The 17,503-nt window shown below is 43.1% G+C and overlaps 1 protein-coding gene across 1 annotated transcript; it reads right to left on the minus strand.

Moving 5' to 3' along the window:
* Window positions 1-608: 608 nt before the first annotated feature.
* On the minus strand, window positions 609-17,289 carry TNFSF15 (TNF superfamily member 15). Its single transcript, XM_003264047.2, has 4 exons — window positions 16,945-17,289; window positions 4,739-4,781; window positions 3,624-3,671; window positions 609-2,173 (listed from the first exon to the last, which is right to left on the minus strand). The coding sequence occupies exons 1-4, from the start codon at window positions 17,152-17,154 to the stop codon at window positions 1,719-1,721; spliced, it is 756 nt and encodes a 251-aa protein (XP_003264095.1). The 5' UTR covers window positions 17,155-17,289; the 3' UTR covers window positions 609-1,718.
* Between the last annotated feature and the right edge of the window lie 214 nt (window positions 17,290-17,503).

Consider the following 17,503-nt stretch of genomic DNA (forward strand, 5'->3'; position numbering starts at 1 on the left):
ACCAAAATGCTCAGATGGCACAGAATGCATGAAGTTAACATGTTTCATTCTCATGAGCTCATTTGCTCCTTGGAAACAAATAGGCAGATTCCTGCTTTGCAGACAAGTCATCAAAGGCTAAGAGAACAGAGCTGCCTCTCCTGCCCTTGACATATTAGTGTAGGAAAATCATACAGACTAGAGGATATGAACCCACTGAAGCACAGAAGGGACTTCCACAATGTCCAGCCTCTCCTCCAGGGAAGGTCTTGGCTAGGCTCATTAGCTAATCACATATGTAAATCCCTCTGAATATTTTAAGGGAAAATACCCACATAACACTCTGCATATAAAGTTGCAAATCAAACCTCAAAGATCTAGGTTAACTTCTTCAGATTTGGTGATTGACTTCTTTTTTCCCCTCCCCCAGGGAATAAGTCCATTGTCTGCCAGCATCAAACGAGTTGGCAATATAGTTGATCTAGTTAACTAGGTATCTGTCTTCAGGTTTCTTCAGGGAACTAATCAGCCGGCTATCTTCCACAGTCAGGAGAGTGCCAGAAATCTGATGTAACAGTTTCAGATGATATTTTTTAAAGACTTGGAGTTATTATTTTATTTTTTTTTTAGACAGAGTTTTGCTCTTGTTACCCAGGCTGGAGTGCAATGGCGTGATCTGGGCTTGCTGCAACTCCTGCCTCCCTAGTTCAAGCAATTCTCCTGCCTTGGCCTCCTGAGTAGCTGGGATTACAGGCATGCACTACCACGCCTGGCTAATTTTGTATTTTTAGTAGAGATGGGGTTTCTCCATGTTGGTCAGGCTGGTCTCGAACTCCTGGCCTTAGATGATCCACCCGCCTCGGCCTCCCAAAGTGTTGGGATTACAGGCGTGAGCCACCGCGCCCGGTCAAGACTTGGAGTTATTCTTTAGAGTACGTTGATTGATATTTGATCAGGAAGCATCTAGTGGTGTTCATATAAGTTTCGTGAAGTCTGTCTTGTTTTTCATAGTGTCTTCTGGGTTAAGGTAGCACCCAGAACATAATAGGTGGTCAAGAAAACTCTGCTGAATACAAGCAACTGTCGTATTTTTGATATACATGTGAAACTCATACGTGCTTATTTTGATATCTGTGTACATAAAAGAAAGGTAGCTTTTCTCATATGCTATAGATGACCTGAAAACCAACTTCTTCTGTGAGAACATGCATGAGACATACCAACTCTTTTCATTTTTTTTAGGCAAGGCATAAAAATATGTGGAAAAATTGGTGAAGGATTTTGCCTCTGAAGGTTTATACTGTTTTCTAGAGCTTTCCTTGGACTTCCTTCAAAGCTCCTGATTTGAAGCAAATTTATGATCAAATTGAACAATAACTGGACCACTGGTGACCATTGTACAGTAGGAAGGTGTTGAAATATTTCTCTTTCAGTCCTGACCTGAGTAGATCATCCATTCATTTAGTGATCAGTGTCTTAATACTTAGAAACTCACCAATCCTCCAACCCATCATAATAATATGTTTGCTCTCTTCAGCCTTTTTCCAGTGAGTACTCTCATCAGTAAGGCACAGGAAGTGTGAAATTTTGGGCCCCAAATTTCATAGCTAAACCGTTGTCCTTGTGGAATGCCCCGTACTCCCGGCCCCAAGAAAACCCCTGGTTGTAATTACATTTGAACAAAGAAAATTAAGAACTCGGTGGCAGAGGACTTTCACATAATGATATTTGCTCTCCTCCTATAGTAAGAAGGCTCCAAAGAAGGTTTTATCTTCTTTTGTGTAATCCACCAAAGAGATGTCACTGACGTTCACCATTAGCTTGTCCCCTTCTTGCAAGGAGAACATGGCTCCGAGGTAGATGGGCTGGAACCAGTTGCTACCTACTTCACACACAGACTTGGTCCCCATGAGGAGCTGGGTTGGCTCAGGGTAGCTGTCTGTTACCTTGGTGATGACCACAGTGATGGAGTCTGGCTTGTTTGGTCGGCCTGCTTGTCTGATTTCACTGCACTCAGAGGTCATCCCACGGAATGTGACCTGGGAGTAAACGAAGTAGTCTCCCGACTCTGGGATCAGCAGGAATTTGTTGGTATAGTTCATTCGGTTCTTGGTGAAGGCTAGGCCTAGTTCATGTTCCCAGTGCAGAGCTGGGAGCTGATTTTTTAAGTGCTGTGTGGGAGTTTGTCTCACAACTGGAAAGACAAGAGAGAGGATTAATTTGCTCATTTGGAAACTGTAGACTTTGCTTAAAAAGGGTCTCATATCATTTTCGAAAAAGACTAAAGTGATTGAATATACCTAACAGCTAAAAACTGCTTTGGGGAGGAACGAATGAAGAATATGTGACTGGACAAACACATTTGTTGAAAGAGAACAGCATCTTGGACTAGTGACCTGGGGCAAATTACTTTGCCTTTCTGAGACTGAGTGGTCTGACCTGACAATTTTTAATTTTACCTGAGACCTATGATCCTGGAGAACAATGAAGGTTAAGGAATCCCCCTATTCTTCTGTGTTTAGGAAAATGGCTTGCTGCAAGAATTATCCTTTCCCAAATGACTCAGATAAAACTCATCATTGCCTCTCTTGTTTATGTATGACAAGGCCAGGCACCAGACCCTTCAAATTCCTATTCTTTGCCCCATGAGTGATTGGCTGAACTGTTTTATCCCCATTCATCAATTGGAACAAAACACTTGTCTTACAGGCATGAGGTAAGTGATAGAAACTTGGCATCTCCCTGGTCCTAATCCTCACTCAGAGCTCACCACAAATAATTTCCTCTTAGTCAAATGATAACACCAATGTCTTGGGCCACAAGGATATCCCCCTGCAGATTGCAAATTTTCTTATAGGTCAGGAGGGTATGCTTCCTTTTTAACCTTCTAGGTTTTCAGCGGGTTCTAACATATCCTTCTGCACTGTCTTGCTCTTTCCCCTGGAGTCTCAGAGGTATAGGAACTCTAGGTGTGAGGTGCCTGGGATTTCTACACTAGACTTGGAAAGTTGGCCAACTGGTGATAGTATGGAATTTCTCTTGATTTCTATACATCAATGAAAATTCTTTGGAAACACCTCCCTGAAGGTAAATGTTTAGTTACATCATCTTGAATAGGGCACAGATGAACTAGATAAATTGGCAACTCTGGGGACTTTTTGCTTGTGACCAGATCCAGAATTACTTGCAGCTCCAAGCTGGAGAGAAGCCGTTTCTGAATGACTCAGTGTATGAAGGAAAGAGAGAGACAGGAGAGAAAGAAAGAGGGCTGATAGAATCTGAAAGAAAATGCCCAAGAGACATGGGCCTTTGGAACCCCCCACAGGGAAGAAGACATCCAAATAACCCTCCACTGAGATACTTGCACTCACATGCTTATTGTAGCACTATTCACAATAGCAAAAATGTGGAATCAACCTAAGTGTTCATCAACAGATGAATGGATAAGGAAAATGTGTGTGTGTGTATACATATTTGTGTACACACACACACACACGCACACACTGGAATATTGAGGGGAGGAGTCTCTTACCAAGGAATGTAGTTTTCATTTTAAGCCACTAGAATGAATTTTGGTAAAGTGCTGAAAGAAATCTCAGGATTCTGGCCCATGGTCTCCCGTAAAACACAGCAGGGAGGCTTACCTGTCAGGTGTGCCCTTGGCTTATCTCCATCTGCTCTAAGAGGTGCATCTGTAACAAAAGGAGAAATGTGCTTTGTATGAGACAAAGGGTGACTGAAATGAAGATGGCCCTTTGTGAGTTGCACGGTGCCTATGATAGGAGAGAAACCTTGATCTCCTCCAGCTTGGTCCAGTGCCACTCCTTGCAGGATTTTGGATTGGAATGTGGCACCTGCAGCAAGCACCACCAAGGACAGGGTGACTCAGAAGAAAGAGTCTTGAGCACAAATGAATCTTGGCCCCATGGCTTTGGGCAAGTTTATCTAGCCTGCCTGAGACCCTGTTTTCTCATCTCATCTAAGATGGGCACAGTATAGATGGAGGTGCTTAGCATGAACTTTGCAAATAGCCAGTGCTCAATAAAGCACAACTCACTGCTCTTTCCCTCAAAATTCTTTCATGGGCATGAATTGGCTTTTTGCCTTCTTCCATGGTCCCTTTAACTATATTCACTGAATAGATGGCCCAAAAGAAATGGGATGAGGAGCGGATGGGAACTATTCTTTAGCTATATGACCTTGGTGGATCCTTTTCCCTCTCTGGGCCTCTGTCTATTAATTCTTGAGAAGACCTTAGAATTTCCCTCTGGTTCTCAGAAACTATTATGTTGGATTAGGCATGGTCTAATTGTAGTTATAAATAGGTGGTGTTGATGGTAATAAAAAGCAAAAATCAATTGCATACTTTTGATGTGCTAGACATTGTTCTAACCCCTTTATAGGAATTAACTGATTTAATTCACATTAACCCTGTTGAGTAGCATCTAGTATAACCATTTTTACAGGTGAGTAAATGCAGGCAGAGACAGGTGAGATTATTTGCCCAAAGGTCACACTGCTAGTAGATTCCAGAGTTGGGGTTTGAGTTCAGGCCGTCAGCTCCACAGGCCATGCACTTGGCCATGGTGCCATTTTGCCTTCTTAGTGCCTGCAGCGGAGCCTCAGTTCTCCTCTGGATTTGCATCCCTCAGCTTAGCAACTTGTACTTAAAGACTCATCTCTGAACTTCCTACATACAGAACTACTAGAAATGTTCTTATTCCCCACAAGGAAAGGCATTGAAGATGAGCATACTTACAAACTTGCTGATGTGAAGGTGCAAACTCCTGTCCTTTTAGAGCCTATTGGGAAAGAAAGTATAGTTTAGACCAACTGTGGTCCTTTTGATCCCAACACTTACAGCTTCCCATAGCACAGGTATGATTACAAAGCTTCTGCTGGCCAGCCTGGGTACTCTGTGATGAGGGAAATGAGAATGAAAATATTTTTGTTGATGGGAATCTTGCATCTCAACTCTCCACTTTCCTCCCCTGACACTTCCAATGACCTTCCTCTTCCTTAGGCTTATCTCTGAAGTTCAACTTTAAGGTTCTTTTTTTGAGAGCTTTTCTCGTTCTATTCTAGGGGAACTCAGCATCTTGTCTGTGCTTTTGTTATTTGAACAAATAATGGCACTTGCTTTATTTTCTTTTCTCTACCATAATTTTAAAATTGGGACTCTTCTTAAAAATGATACAGCAAAGAAAATAATGGCTATGTTCTCCTTTTCATCAGCCTCAACAATTCTTCTTTGTTTCTGTGCAATAGATAAAGACTTTTTAAATAATTGCAACCCTAGTTTGTGAGCTATTTCAGATACCACATGATGATGGAAGAGTAACTCCCTTAGCAGCAGACAGATCTGAATTTAAATCCTTGTTCCACCATTTATTAACAATATGACCTTGAGCAAGACTTTTCCTCTCTGAGCTTTGGTGTCTTTATTTCTAAAGTGGGAATAATAACATACTTAGCCCTAAATTACTCATAGGATTGAGGTGAAGAACAAATCAGAAAATCTATGAGTTAGTGAAAAGAATGCATGGAAAACGAAGGAATCACCACTCACATATCTGAGCATAAAACTTAATAGCAAAAGTATGCTCTTAGCTTATAAATAATATCATGCATTGGACTATTATACATGGTTGGTGGGAATATAAATTAGTATAGCCACTATGGAAAATAGTATGGATATTTCTCAAAAAACTAAAAATAGAACTACCATACAATCTAGCAATCTCACTACTGGGTACATAGTCAAAAGAAAAGAAATGAATATATCAAAGGGATACTTGCGCTCACATGCTTATTGCAAGACTATTCACAATAGTAGAGATATGGAATCAATCTGATCCATACCTCTATCAAGATATAGATGGAAGGATAAAGAAAATGTGGTATATATAAACAATGGAATACTATTTGGCATAAAAAATGAAATCACGTTATTTGCAGCAACATGGATAGAACTGGAGGTCATTATGTTAAGTGAAATAAACCAGACACAGAAAGACACACTTTGCATGTTCTCATTGATATGTGGGAGCTAAAAGAGTTGGTCTCATGCGGGTAAAGAGTAGAATGACAGACACTAGGGGCTGGGAAAGGTGTGTGAGTGGGAGAGGACAGGGATGAAGTGAGGTTAGACAGTGGGTACAAACGTACAGTTGGATGGAAAGTTTAAGTTCTAATGTTTGATAGCAGAGTATGGTGACTATATTTAGCAACTGTATATTATACTGTACATTACAAAGTAGCTGAAAGAGAAAACTTGAAGTGTCCCCAACACATAGAAATGATAAATACTCAAAACAATGGATACCCCAAATACCCTGACTTGATCATTACACATTTTATGTATGTAGCAAAATATCACATGTACCCCACACATACATAAAATATTATGTATCAATAAAAAATAAAAATAAAACAAAATTTATGATATTAAAAAAAAGCCTTCTCTAATATGATTTTGACTCAACCCAATCTTCTGATTTGGTTCTTGTTGCTACACAGTCTCCACTAACAGACTGATCCTCTTATTATATGAACACTTGATCTATTTTACATCTCAAAATGTGTGTGTTGTGAGTGTATAGTCAGGTTCTATGATTTCCATATCTGCAGATTCAACCAACTGTGGATCAAAAATATTTGAAAAAAATTACAACCATGAAAATAATGCAAATAACAAACAATATAGCATAGCAACCATTTACATAGCATTTACATTGTATTAGGTATCATAAGTAATCTATGGATGATTTAAAGTATATAGGAGGATGTGACTAGGTTATGTGCAAATACTATGCCATTTTATATCAAGGACTTTAGCATCTGCAGATTTTGGTATCCATGGGGGTCTTGAAATCAATCCCTATGGATACCAAGGGAGGACTGTCTCATGAATGAGGAATTGCGTGTCTGTGTGAATGTGAGAGAATACAGCTCCATCAGTGGGGAGACTAAATTGATATGTTTCAGCATCTGTACACGTGTCTGTGATGTGGCATCATATGTTTGGATGTCTTGCCATCTGCCTGCATAGTCATGTGGATGTAATTGTGTCATTGCTGAGTCTAGGTCTGTGAGCAGGTCTGTGATATCAGTGATTTTGTTAGAGCCGGGACCTCCAGCCTTTGTTCGCTCCCAGGTCATGCTACCTAACCTCTACTAGAAGCCCCTTGAGGGCAGAAATCTTGTCTTTGAATGACTAACTGACTTTACGGTCTGTCCAGCCCCTTTCCATCCACTTCTCAATTCTGTTAAAGCCACCATTACTGCTTTCTCTCGATTACCAGACCTGAAATTTTCTTTTTTTCTTCTTCCACAAAACCAAGGGCTGTCATTTCTATTTTGCAACTTTTCTCATGGTGTTTCAATTCCAGGCCTTGGCATGCGGCTCTCCTGGATTCTTTTATCAGCCCCTAGCAGGGTCTTTGTACTTCAGTTTTCTCCTTTTCCTTGATCTATTTCCTGGCCTGCCTTCAGAGGGCTTTTTCTAAAGCATCACTTTATCTAGATACTACACTGCTCATAAACCTTCAGTGGCTCCTCATGGCTCTTAAGACCCAGTCCAATCTCATTTTGTCTTGGCATTCAAAGTCCTAACGTATCTCAGTCTTGCTATCCATTATTTATTTCTCTCTAAGCCCTCTGTGTTCCCAGCCATGAGAGGCAACCACTGTGAATTGATTCAAGATATCTGAAGAAACAGAGTAAGTGTAGTTACTTTATTGAATGAGTAGGGACACAGAGACCTCGCCCAGAAATGGGAGAGTCAGAAGAAATTGCTCCTGAACAGAGTCTTACAGGTCCTGCAGGTATTAGCCAGGTGATAAAAGAGGTAATGACTATTCCAGACAAGGCCAACAGCTTGCACAACAGCAAATACCTCAATACCCTGCATCTGTGATGTGGTGTTTTATGTATGGATATGACATGTAAGGATGCTCAACAGGACATGGGAGTAGTTGGAAAACATCAAGGCTTTCTGCTGGGAAATGAATACATTATGTGCATTTGGCACAGGGTCATGAGTACAGCAGTTTTTGAAAACCTAAACCCAATTTCTGTGATCACTTATCCAGAATCAATAACTTGGATGGTCTTGAGGGAGTGGAGAAGCAGCCCAGAAATGAACTTATTCTGCAGTCTATTGCCTTCCTTGATATTGACAGAGCTGAAGGAATTGATCCTTTGGCAAGGCAGAAAACTGAAGGTGGAGTTCTCAAAAAGAATCAGAGAGATCTTGATTGCATCCTCCGGTGTAGGAAAGGTACCTGCCCTGGTTGGCCTCTTTTGATTTATTTAATTATCTGCTGAGAAATTTTGAACATCCTGCTTGTCTTTGGCTAAGATGACACTCGGCTAAGAGTTTACAACATTCCTTTTTCACTCAGAATCCCATTGTCTTTAGCATGTATCTGAGCTGTGGACACATTTCCCTGTTTGCTCTTCTGGACTTCTGTAACTTGGGCACACATTTTGTTTTCATAGATGGATGGACAAGTATGGTCCAGTGTGCCACTAAACATCTGGAGGTGGTGACCGAGCCTGTTGGCAGATGTTGAAGACTACAACATTCCAAGAGTCCACAAGAAGGACGTCATTTGAGACTCTTTCTCCAAGAACAACATCTAAACCTTCCATTGCTGCTTCTCTTAATAACAACTCTGTTTATCACAGGAGGGAAATTATTGTGATAGGAAGCAGTAATGAATGAGGAAGAAATTTGAGAGGATGGAATAATAGCTCATTTGGGAAAAGGTTTATGCACTACAGCTGTCCCAATGCCTGCTCTCAGGATGGTTCCCAGGAACACCAGGCCAATGCAATGTCTTCTGTGTTCCAGCCCTGACTCATTTCCATCACTTCTCGTTATTCTGGGGGCACCAAAGAGGTGTTGGCTCCTAAGAGGTGCTGGTCATGGCAACATTAGCCTCCAATTGAATAGACATGGTGTCTGATAATGAGATTATTCCTCTATACATATCTTTTCAAACCACTGGCTGAGATCCAGGATCGAATTTTATTATTTATTTGTGTGCTTATGACTTTTCTCACTCTGAAAATTCAACCTGCCTACAGGTGGGGACCTATATTCCTAGTGCCTCAGTCAGTGCCTGGCACTTTTGCCAGATTATCCAGCTGGCAAAATGCACAGATTCTCAGGCATCAAGAAGACAGAGGCAGACAATGAGAGTCAGAGAGGGGGTGAGGATGCAGTGACTTCAGCCAGAGTTTTACAATCCAAAAATCTAGGAAAGACAACTTTTTGTTCCTATTAAAAATGTTTGTCATTTAGTACTAGGGCCTCTAAAGGTCTTCATCAGGCTCTGTGTGGAGCATAGCTGTGGCTCTAGAAAGATTTGTTGTAAGTGGCAAGGCTTAGCCAGGAGCCAGAGTCAGAAAAGAAAATGTGTATGCCCATGAGCATGCATCTTAGAGGGAGATGGGATGCTTGCTCCCACCAGCATATGTTAGCCCTAGCAAAAAACAGCTGGTGCTTCCCTTCCCCTGCCCTCCTTAGTTCTTGTAGGTCAGGGAATTTTTCCTCTCATTTGATTTTTTTTTTTTTTTGTATGTTGACTGGTAATCCCTGACTCAAACTAACCATAATCTGTTACTATAGGTATTTTTGGAATTACTTTAATTATTTAAATTGGGCAGAAGAAAGCATAAAGAAGAGATTGAAGTTTAGTTGAATGCTCCCCAGGTGCCAGGTCCTGTATTGGGCATTTATGTGTCTGCCTCATCTAATACTCCAGCTACTTTTACAAGAGCGGTCAGCATCACCTTTTCATGGCTTAGAATGGCACGAAAAGAGGTCAAGCAACTGTCCAAGGTCAAAGAGTGCATGGAGGGCTTGGGATCTGAACGTTTAGACCAAGTACGGACCCTGGCACATATTAGGAGCTTCATAAACATCAGCTGAGTGTACAATAGATGAACAAGCCTGAAGCAAGATAATCCTTGAGATTTCCTGGCATTTCCCCAGAAAAATCCCCTAAGTATGTTTTAACTAATGATCCACGTAGCCTTTCCTCTCATGTACTATAGTCACTGCCTATCTCTATTCATAAACAGGGAGAGATATTCATCTCTTGCTGTCATAAATGCTGTAATTGCAAAGGCATAAATATTTTATGATCCAAAACATCCTCCCAGCACTTCCAGGAGAAATATGCAGACGTTTGCCTCTTTGTCTCTTCCTTCTGCTTCTGCCTGTTTATACTTGCACAAGGATAACACCAACCTGGAAATGTTTTATTCTGAGGTCATTTCATCATCCTCCAAGGTGCCCTGGATAGGGCTTTATGTGCAACATTCAGCACAGTACAAAGCAAAGATGCTGGTGTTTGCGGGTGAGCAAATTTGGAAATCCCAGCTCCATTATTTCCTGGTGCTCTGATTGTGGCATGTCACTTGACCTCAATGAAACTGTATCCTTGTCAATAAAAGCAGACAATAATTCTTTCCTCCCAGGTCTATTGTGACGGCTCAGAAAGGCCACATACATAAGGTTCACTTTCCTTATTTCTTTGGGCTCAATATATGGTTGTAGGCTGTATTGTTGGTTCTTCACATCCTGTTTTTGGTCTTACGACTTCAGTTGTACACAGAAGCTATCCTTGTATCTCTCTATCACAAGGAGTAGATTTGGATGCTTTAGGAGCTCTGGGAGGCATCTGCTTTTCCCCAAGGACAGACATTCACTAGGCTTCCTCAGGCTTTTGAACTTCTGCCCTTTCAGAATGCAAATAGGTTGAGGGAATGGAATTTATGCCCCACCCACTTCACATCCCCAGCTTGTTGCTGCTGTCAGTTACAAGGACGGGTCAGGCTGGGAGATGACCTCTTGTAGCCAGTGAGTGGTTTGCAGTGCATGCTCCACTGGGTGCGGATGCAGGAGCTCTCCAAGCTGGCCTGGCACTCAGCGATACGTTCACTTTACCTGGTGGTTGAGTGGATTCTGCCGTTACCTGCTGCAAGCTGCCTGGTTGTCTGAGATTCACAGCCAGGCTTGTTTGCCCTTCCTGCCTCTGCACTTCTTCAGTGCACCTTCAGTGCCTCTGGTTTCCCTTCCCTTTGCCCACAAGCCGATCTTTGGAGTGAATATCTTCCAGGTATGCTGATGCTTCCTGAGGTTACAGCAGGGGCATCTTCACTGAGGGATAAGGAGTCTGCAATTTACAAAGTACTTTTATCTCAACTCTCTGTTTGTTTTCTCTAGACAACACTGAAAGAGATTATCATGATCCATAATCCTTCCGAAAGAGGAAACAACTTGAGTGAGATAAGAGGGCTCATCCCAGGAGGAGTGGGGAGGGGGAGGGAATCATGTCTGCTGAGCATCTACTCTATGGCAGCAGCTTTCTGGACATTTTGCAGAATTCTCACCATAGTGCTTTATAGAAAGTGTATTAATCTCCTCATTTTATAGACAGTGAGTCTATGGCCCAGGGAGATCTAGTACCTTGCCCCCCTCCCCCAACCCTCCCTCCAGACAGAAAACACTTAGTGTGTGCCTTCTGTGTGCCAGGTACAGATAGGTGCCCTCAGGGGAGGAAGAGGACTGGCATTTATTGAGCACTTACTATGGGGTAGGAGCTTTTCATAGTTAAATCCTCCTGCCTATCCCAGGAGGTGAATACTTGGCTGGACTTATTCTCAAAGGCAGACAACATAGTGATTAGGAGAAATATATAGAGTGGATTTAAATCCCAGTGTCACATTCTTTAACTGTGTGACTGGGCACATTGTTTAGCCTTTCCAAACCTCAGCTTCATCATCTCTAAAATGTGGATCATAATAGTAGTTTCCTTATTGTGTGTTTTCCATTGTTAACTGAGATGATGCATGTAGTAATGATAGCAAAGAAGTATCGCACATGTTTACCTACCAGATACCATGCTAGATGCTTTATAGGTGTGATCTCATGTACTTGTCTCAAAACCTTTAACATTAAAAAATTTAGTGTGGTTTCTGCTATATAATAAGTTATTAAGAGGTTGCAGCTGTGATGTGGTGGAGCCATGGCTTTTCCTCAAGTCTGTGTGACTCTGAAGCCCAAGCCATCACTACAGGACCCTATTGGTCTGATTGGAGACCAGGAGGCCTCAGCGGGGAAGAATCGTTCAGGGAATAAAAGCCAGGAGCATTGTAGAGATTTTCAGGGCGGCGTGGAAGTGAGGTTGGAGGGAACCAAGGAGAATGTGGGGAGAGTGTGCAGATGATGCTAGAAGTGGGACTGAAAAGGGAAGGACAGGTTGGGCAGTGGTTAAACCCTGGGCAGGAATGCCTCCTATGGCATCCCTGAGGATTCGTTGTGCGGTACTAAGTGCCACCACTGGGCTTGGGCTGAGTCATCTTGGTGCATTCTGCTTTGCCTGCACAGACTCTGTGTGCCAAAGCTGTGCCCAGAAAGGATGGAGGCCTGGTCTCAGGGGATCTGGGCCCAGAGTAGGGCCTGTGGACCCAATCTGAGGGCAGTGGAAGATATGTAGGGCCCAAAGAATGCCCAGCCTACAGGGCTGTCAAGTGCAGCTGGGTAAAAAATGGATTGAGGAATTAGTGGGGGTTGGTAGGCAAGACCTGGGTGGGGAATGAAACACAGAGACAGCTCATAAACATGTACCAAGAAAATCCCTCTAGCATCAACACCTACGCTCTGGCCCGGCCATGGCAAATTCCAGGGCAGGTGAAGAAGTTGTCTTCTATGATGTAATTTCCCTGAGCAGGGAAATTCCCTGGTCATAATAATAATAATTGTTAACATTGACTAATCCCTCACTCCTTGATGGACACTTCAAATACTTTATTTCTAATTATCCCTATTTTATACATAAAGAAGCTGAGGCCCAAAAGGGTTAGGTAACATGGTTAAGAAGTGTCTAGGCCAGAATTCAAACTGGATTTTAACTTTCAACCCTAAACTCTTCCAAGACACGTCTGCCTAATATTCTGCAGAAATCTAAAGGACCTAACAGGTTTTATTATTTCTATACTTTTTTGTATAGGTAGCGTACACATTTTGTATGAAAGAGGCTAGGTTTATAAATGACCCCCTCTTTCCCTTGCTGACAAGCCACCCAGTTTTCTACCTGGATGCTAGCAGAATTACCAATTTCTTTCATGCTCTTCCTGAGATATAATATGCATTTACGAACATCTTCATATAAGTAAATATTTTCATAAAATGAATGTACCATATTATATATGCTGTTAACGCACTTTGCTTTTTTTTCAGTTAACTTGTGTGCAATGGTTTGTATTTGCTTGGCTGCCTGAGAGGGTGAGATATTTATCTTTGCCATCTCTTGGTAGACTGCCTGTGATGTGCATCACATTCTGGTTTAATGCTTATTCAACAATAAAACTGTTTTCTTTCTCTACTACCTTTGTGGAGAGGATTTCTAGGTTGGGAGAAGACTTTGTTTTTTTTGTTTTTGTTTTTGAGACAGAGTCTTGCTCTGTCACCTAGGCTGGAGTGAGCTGGCACGATCTCAGCTCACTGCAACCTCCGCCTCCTGGGTTCAAGTGATTCTCCTGCCTCAGCTTCCTGAGTAGCTGGGACTACAGGCGCATGCCACCATGCCCAGCTAATTTTTGTATTTTTAGTAGAGACAGGGTTTCACCATGTTAGCCAGGGTGGTCTCGATTTCCTGACCTCGTGATCCGCCTGCCTCGGCCTCCCAAAGTGCTGGGATTACAGGCGTGAGCCACTGCGCTCGGCCAGATTTTGTTTTTAATTGTATTTCTGTAACATAAGCATGCTGTGCTAGCTCTCTGATTCTTAATTCTCCCTTTGGAAAAATACAGGTAGCCTTACTCTCTGCTGGGCCAGGAGTTCTAGATGGGTGACTCTGTGGGTGACATAAGATTTGCCATGTGAAGTTCCTCACTGGGAGAGGGGTAAGGCTCAGTAACTGGTATAGTTGTGGTAATAGTTTTCTCCATGGTATTACTGATCTCCTTCTTCCTTTGATTCATGGTGCTGGCACTTGGAACAGCACAAACATGGCTGCCTGAATGCACAGGGAAGGAGGCCAGATGGTCCAGTTTCAAATCGTGGCTCTGTCACTGACTAGAGGTATGGGCTTGGGCAAACCTCTTCAGTCCCCTGGGCCTCAGTGTCCCTATCTGCAAAACTAGGCGCTTTAGGCTAGCTGATCTTCAAAGGCCTTGTTAGCTCCAATGACCAGCGATCATCTGACTGGTTTTTATCCACAATGGCGTCTGTGATCTGGACCTCAGCCACAGCATCTAGCCCAGGTGCCTTCCTTACCTCCTCCAGAAAGCTTTTCCTGAACCACCCCTGTCTCTGTGGCTGGGCCAGGAAAACATCTGGAATTCCATAGCACCTCTCTGTTGAAATAGCCTATTTCCTGAGGACAACATCAAATTTTCTCTGTAGTTGCCTGGTGCCTGGGGTAGAGTGATGATCAGGTCACAGCCACCATGTGCATGTGGCTCTCCCCACATTTCCAACATACACAGTGCTCCTCCTGCACATGCCTTATTGATGCTGTCAGAGTATTGATATTAATACCCCCTTTGGAGAAAAGGAAAAAGGCTCAAAGAATGAAGCCACATGCCTATTTTCACAGCTGGAAGTGAGCCATATTCCACTGTATGTTTACCCAAGTTCTCCTTGGTGCCCTGGTTTTCCCTCCTTGAATCCAGTCTTTTCTGAGCCATTTCTTCTCCATCAGTCTCTCCAGATCCCTTCTCAGCCCTTCCTGACCCTGCTCTGTCCTGTGAAGCTGACTCCTGGCTCAGTTGCCCCTGGACCTTTGAGCCCTGGCTTCCTGCTGAGCCTGGTCAATGGGATTGGATTGGAGGCAGGGTGGGGGATTGGGGAGCAGTCAGCATTCCCTCCTTCCTTCTGTGCTCTTGCTGCTGTTTTGACAGTGACTGCCTTTCTCCCCAGAGCCCTTAGGTCTTCCAGGCAGGCCCTCTCCTAGGCTTTAGTTCTCTCTTGGTTTCTCTAACACTTCTCCCTCCATGCACACCAAGGCATGGTCGCTGGTTTCCCACTGTTGCTAGTCCTGGATGCTCCAGCCCTTTCAGTTCCCTTTAATCCGTCTGCATCTCAGCAAAGAGGCCCTTCTTTAAACCCCTTCAAACTCTTTAAATATTCTTCTACAAATGCACTTTCTTGAGTGAGCCAGCTGTTTCTTTTCAGGGCCCTGATTGCTACATGAGCCCAGCGTCACCCCCATTTCCCTCTCCTTTTCTTCTGACACACTAAGAAGTTACAGAGCCTGGGCAAACCAGAGCTGCAATCATCCACACACATCTGCTCTCCAGGAAGATGAGTTTAATGATAATGGAATGGATAGTGTCAGCCTTATTCATTTCTTGAGCATGTGCAGTTGGACAGGTACAGTGATAGATTCGGGGGGCTAGCAGTGAGTAAAAAAGACCCCATGCCTTCCTTCACCAAGCTTCCTGTCTAGTGACAGTGCATGTCTCCATCTCACCTTCTGGCTGGGCAAGTCATGGATCCTCCCTGGACTGGGATGTTCTGCTTGCTGGTCTTCTAGACAGACAAAGGCATTCCTTGCCTTCTGTTGACCAAGGGCACTCAGATATCATCTTGATGGTAGGAACCTGTCATGCCTCTGGGCTTCCTTCAGACCCCAGTGCAGGTTTCTGGAGGCCACTCAGTGTCTCATTCAAGGACAACTGTCTCCTTCTGGCTAAAGAGGGACAGAGTCTCAGAGCACCAATTGGGCACTGCAGTTTGACTTCTAGCAGAAACTGGCCCCTTGGTGGTCAAAGGGTCAAAGTCTGACTTCCCATGACCTGCGGTTCTCCTTTAACATAAACAGCATTTCCGGGTTGTCTGCATATTTCTACATTTTATGAGCAATGGCATCTGGCCATGAATGCTGCTGCCTGAATCACAGTCTGTTTGTTGACCCTGATGGGGCAGCGAGAATTACAGATTTTCCGTGGCTTGCTCATGGTGTCTATGCTTTGAAGCTGGCCAGGATTGCTTAGAGGCCAGGTTTCCAGTTAAACCCCTTGAAAACCCATTTTTTTTCCCTTTGCAATTTAATACTTTGAACTGAAATGAAATCAGCCATCATAGATTATGAAGGGACATTTTTAAAAAGGATATTACTGGAAAGACACATTCCTTAGGTTTTGAGGTACGTCTTTGATGTTCCCAGCCAAAAATTATGTTTTCTTCTTGACATCTATCCCTGCCCCTACCGTTGTTCTCCCTAGACTTTATATTCTTTTTCTGACTAGGCTTCTCCCAGGCCCCAGCAAGACCTTAGAGATAGACAATCACACAGGAGGTTCTTTCTTAAGCTCTAAAAAGGGAAAAAGTTCTAAACCCAAGAAAAAGTGGGTAAAGAAATTATAGCATCTACATATAGGAATGTGTATCTATAGCATCATGCTGTTGTGAATTCATTAGCATATAAATAAAATCATAATATATTAGCAGACTCAGAATAATCTTGTCTCTTTAAAAAATCCATTTTATATCTGCCATATAATTCTGTACAGAATTATATATCCCAAACTGTTAACAGTGGTCAGCTATAAGAGTTATGGGTAATGATGTCTTTCTTCCTCTCCTTATCTGTATTTTCTAACTTTTTTCAATGACCGTGTTGGTTAAGTAACTTTAAAAGTTTTTTTCTTAAATAGAAAGAATGTTCCCAAATTACCAGTATACTATGATTATAATTATCTAAAAAATATGAGGCTTAAGGTTATTCCCATATTAAAAGAAGGGACTATTCATTCCCTAGAAATACTGAGAATAAACACCAAATTGAACCTCTCCACCCCTCCCACTCTACATTTCCTCTGCATGTAGAAACAAGAAATGTGATACATCAAGAAACTCTGTCCTCTGTCCAGAGCTGAAATAGTTGCCGCTTGCTGCAGAGAGTCCACTGATCCTCCCCAAGGTCAGAGTGGCATGTGGCTTACCTGGAACTGCACACAGGCCTCTCCTTGGGCCCGGAGCTGGCTGACAAGCAGGTACGTGGTGAGTCCTGCAAGGAAGGGGAGCAACACCAGGCAGCAGGTGAGAGCCCAGCGTGTGCTGCTGCTCCTGGCCTTGGGCCTGCAGCTGCCATGCTCTGGCAGCATTTCCACGCTGGCTGTTTCCCCAAAGCTCAGTCCCAGATCCTCGGCCATGCTCCTGCTGCTCCTGGAGGCACCTCTGACTCCTGGGCAGAGAGAGCCCCCATTAAATAGAAGACCAGCTCTCACAGTGGGTGACTTAATCACTCAGTCTCCTCCTTCCCTTTTCCTCTCCCCTCCCCTCTTCAAGAGCACACTGTGGCCCTACCCTGCCAGAGAATGCACCGCCTACAACAGAAACCAAGTTTGGTTTAAGGAAAAAACAAAAAGAAGAAGGAGAAGAAGAAAGCTTTCCCAAGCATATTTATATACAGTATGCTCATGTGCTCCTTCCTTCGTTTACAGAAGGAAGTTAGGAAAGTCCCTGAAGGAGGAGAGAAAGAATTCATCAAGTCAGTGGGTG

The sequence above is a fragment of the Nomascus leucogenys genome, chromosome 8 (assembly GCF_006542625.1).
Source record: "Nomascus leucogenys isolate Asia chromosome 8, Asia_NLE_v1, whole genome shotgun sequence".
Taxonomy (NCBI): Eukaryota; Metazoa; Chordata; class Mammalia; order Primates; family Hylobatidae; genus Nomascus; species Nomascus leucogenys.

What these genes read in the sequence shown, in the direction of transcription:
- TNFSF15 (XM_003264047.2), bottom strand. Translation starts at nt 17,154, where the DNA reads ATGGCCGAGGATCTGGGACTGAGCTTTGGGGAAACAGCCAGCGTGGAA. An exon ending in ACCTTCACATCAGCAAGTTT is followed by an intron (nt 3,672 to 4,738) that starts GTAAGTATGCTC and finishes CTTTTGTTACAG; the next exon opens with ATGCACCTCTTAGAGCAGAT. An exon ending in GCCAAGGGCACACCTGACAG is followed by an intron (nt 2,174 to 3,623) that starts GTAAGCCTCCCT and finishes TTGTCTTTCCAG; the next exon opens with TTGTGAGACAAACTCCCACA.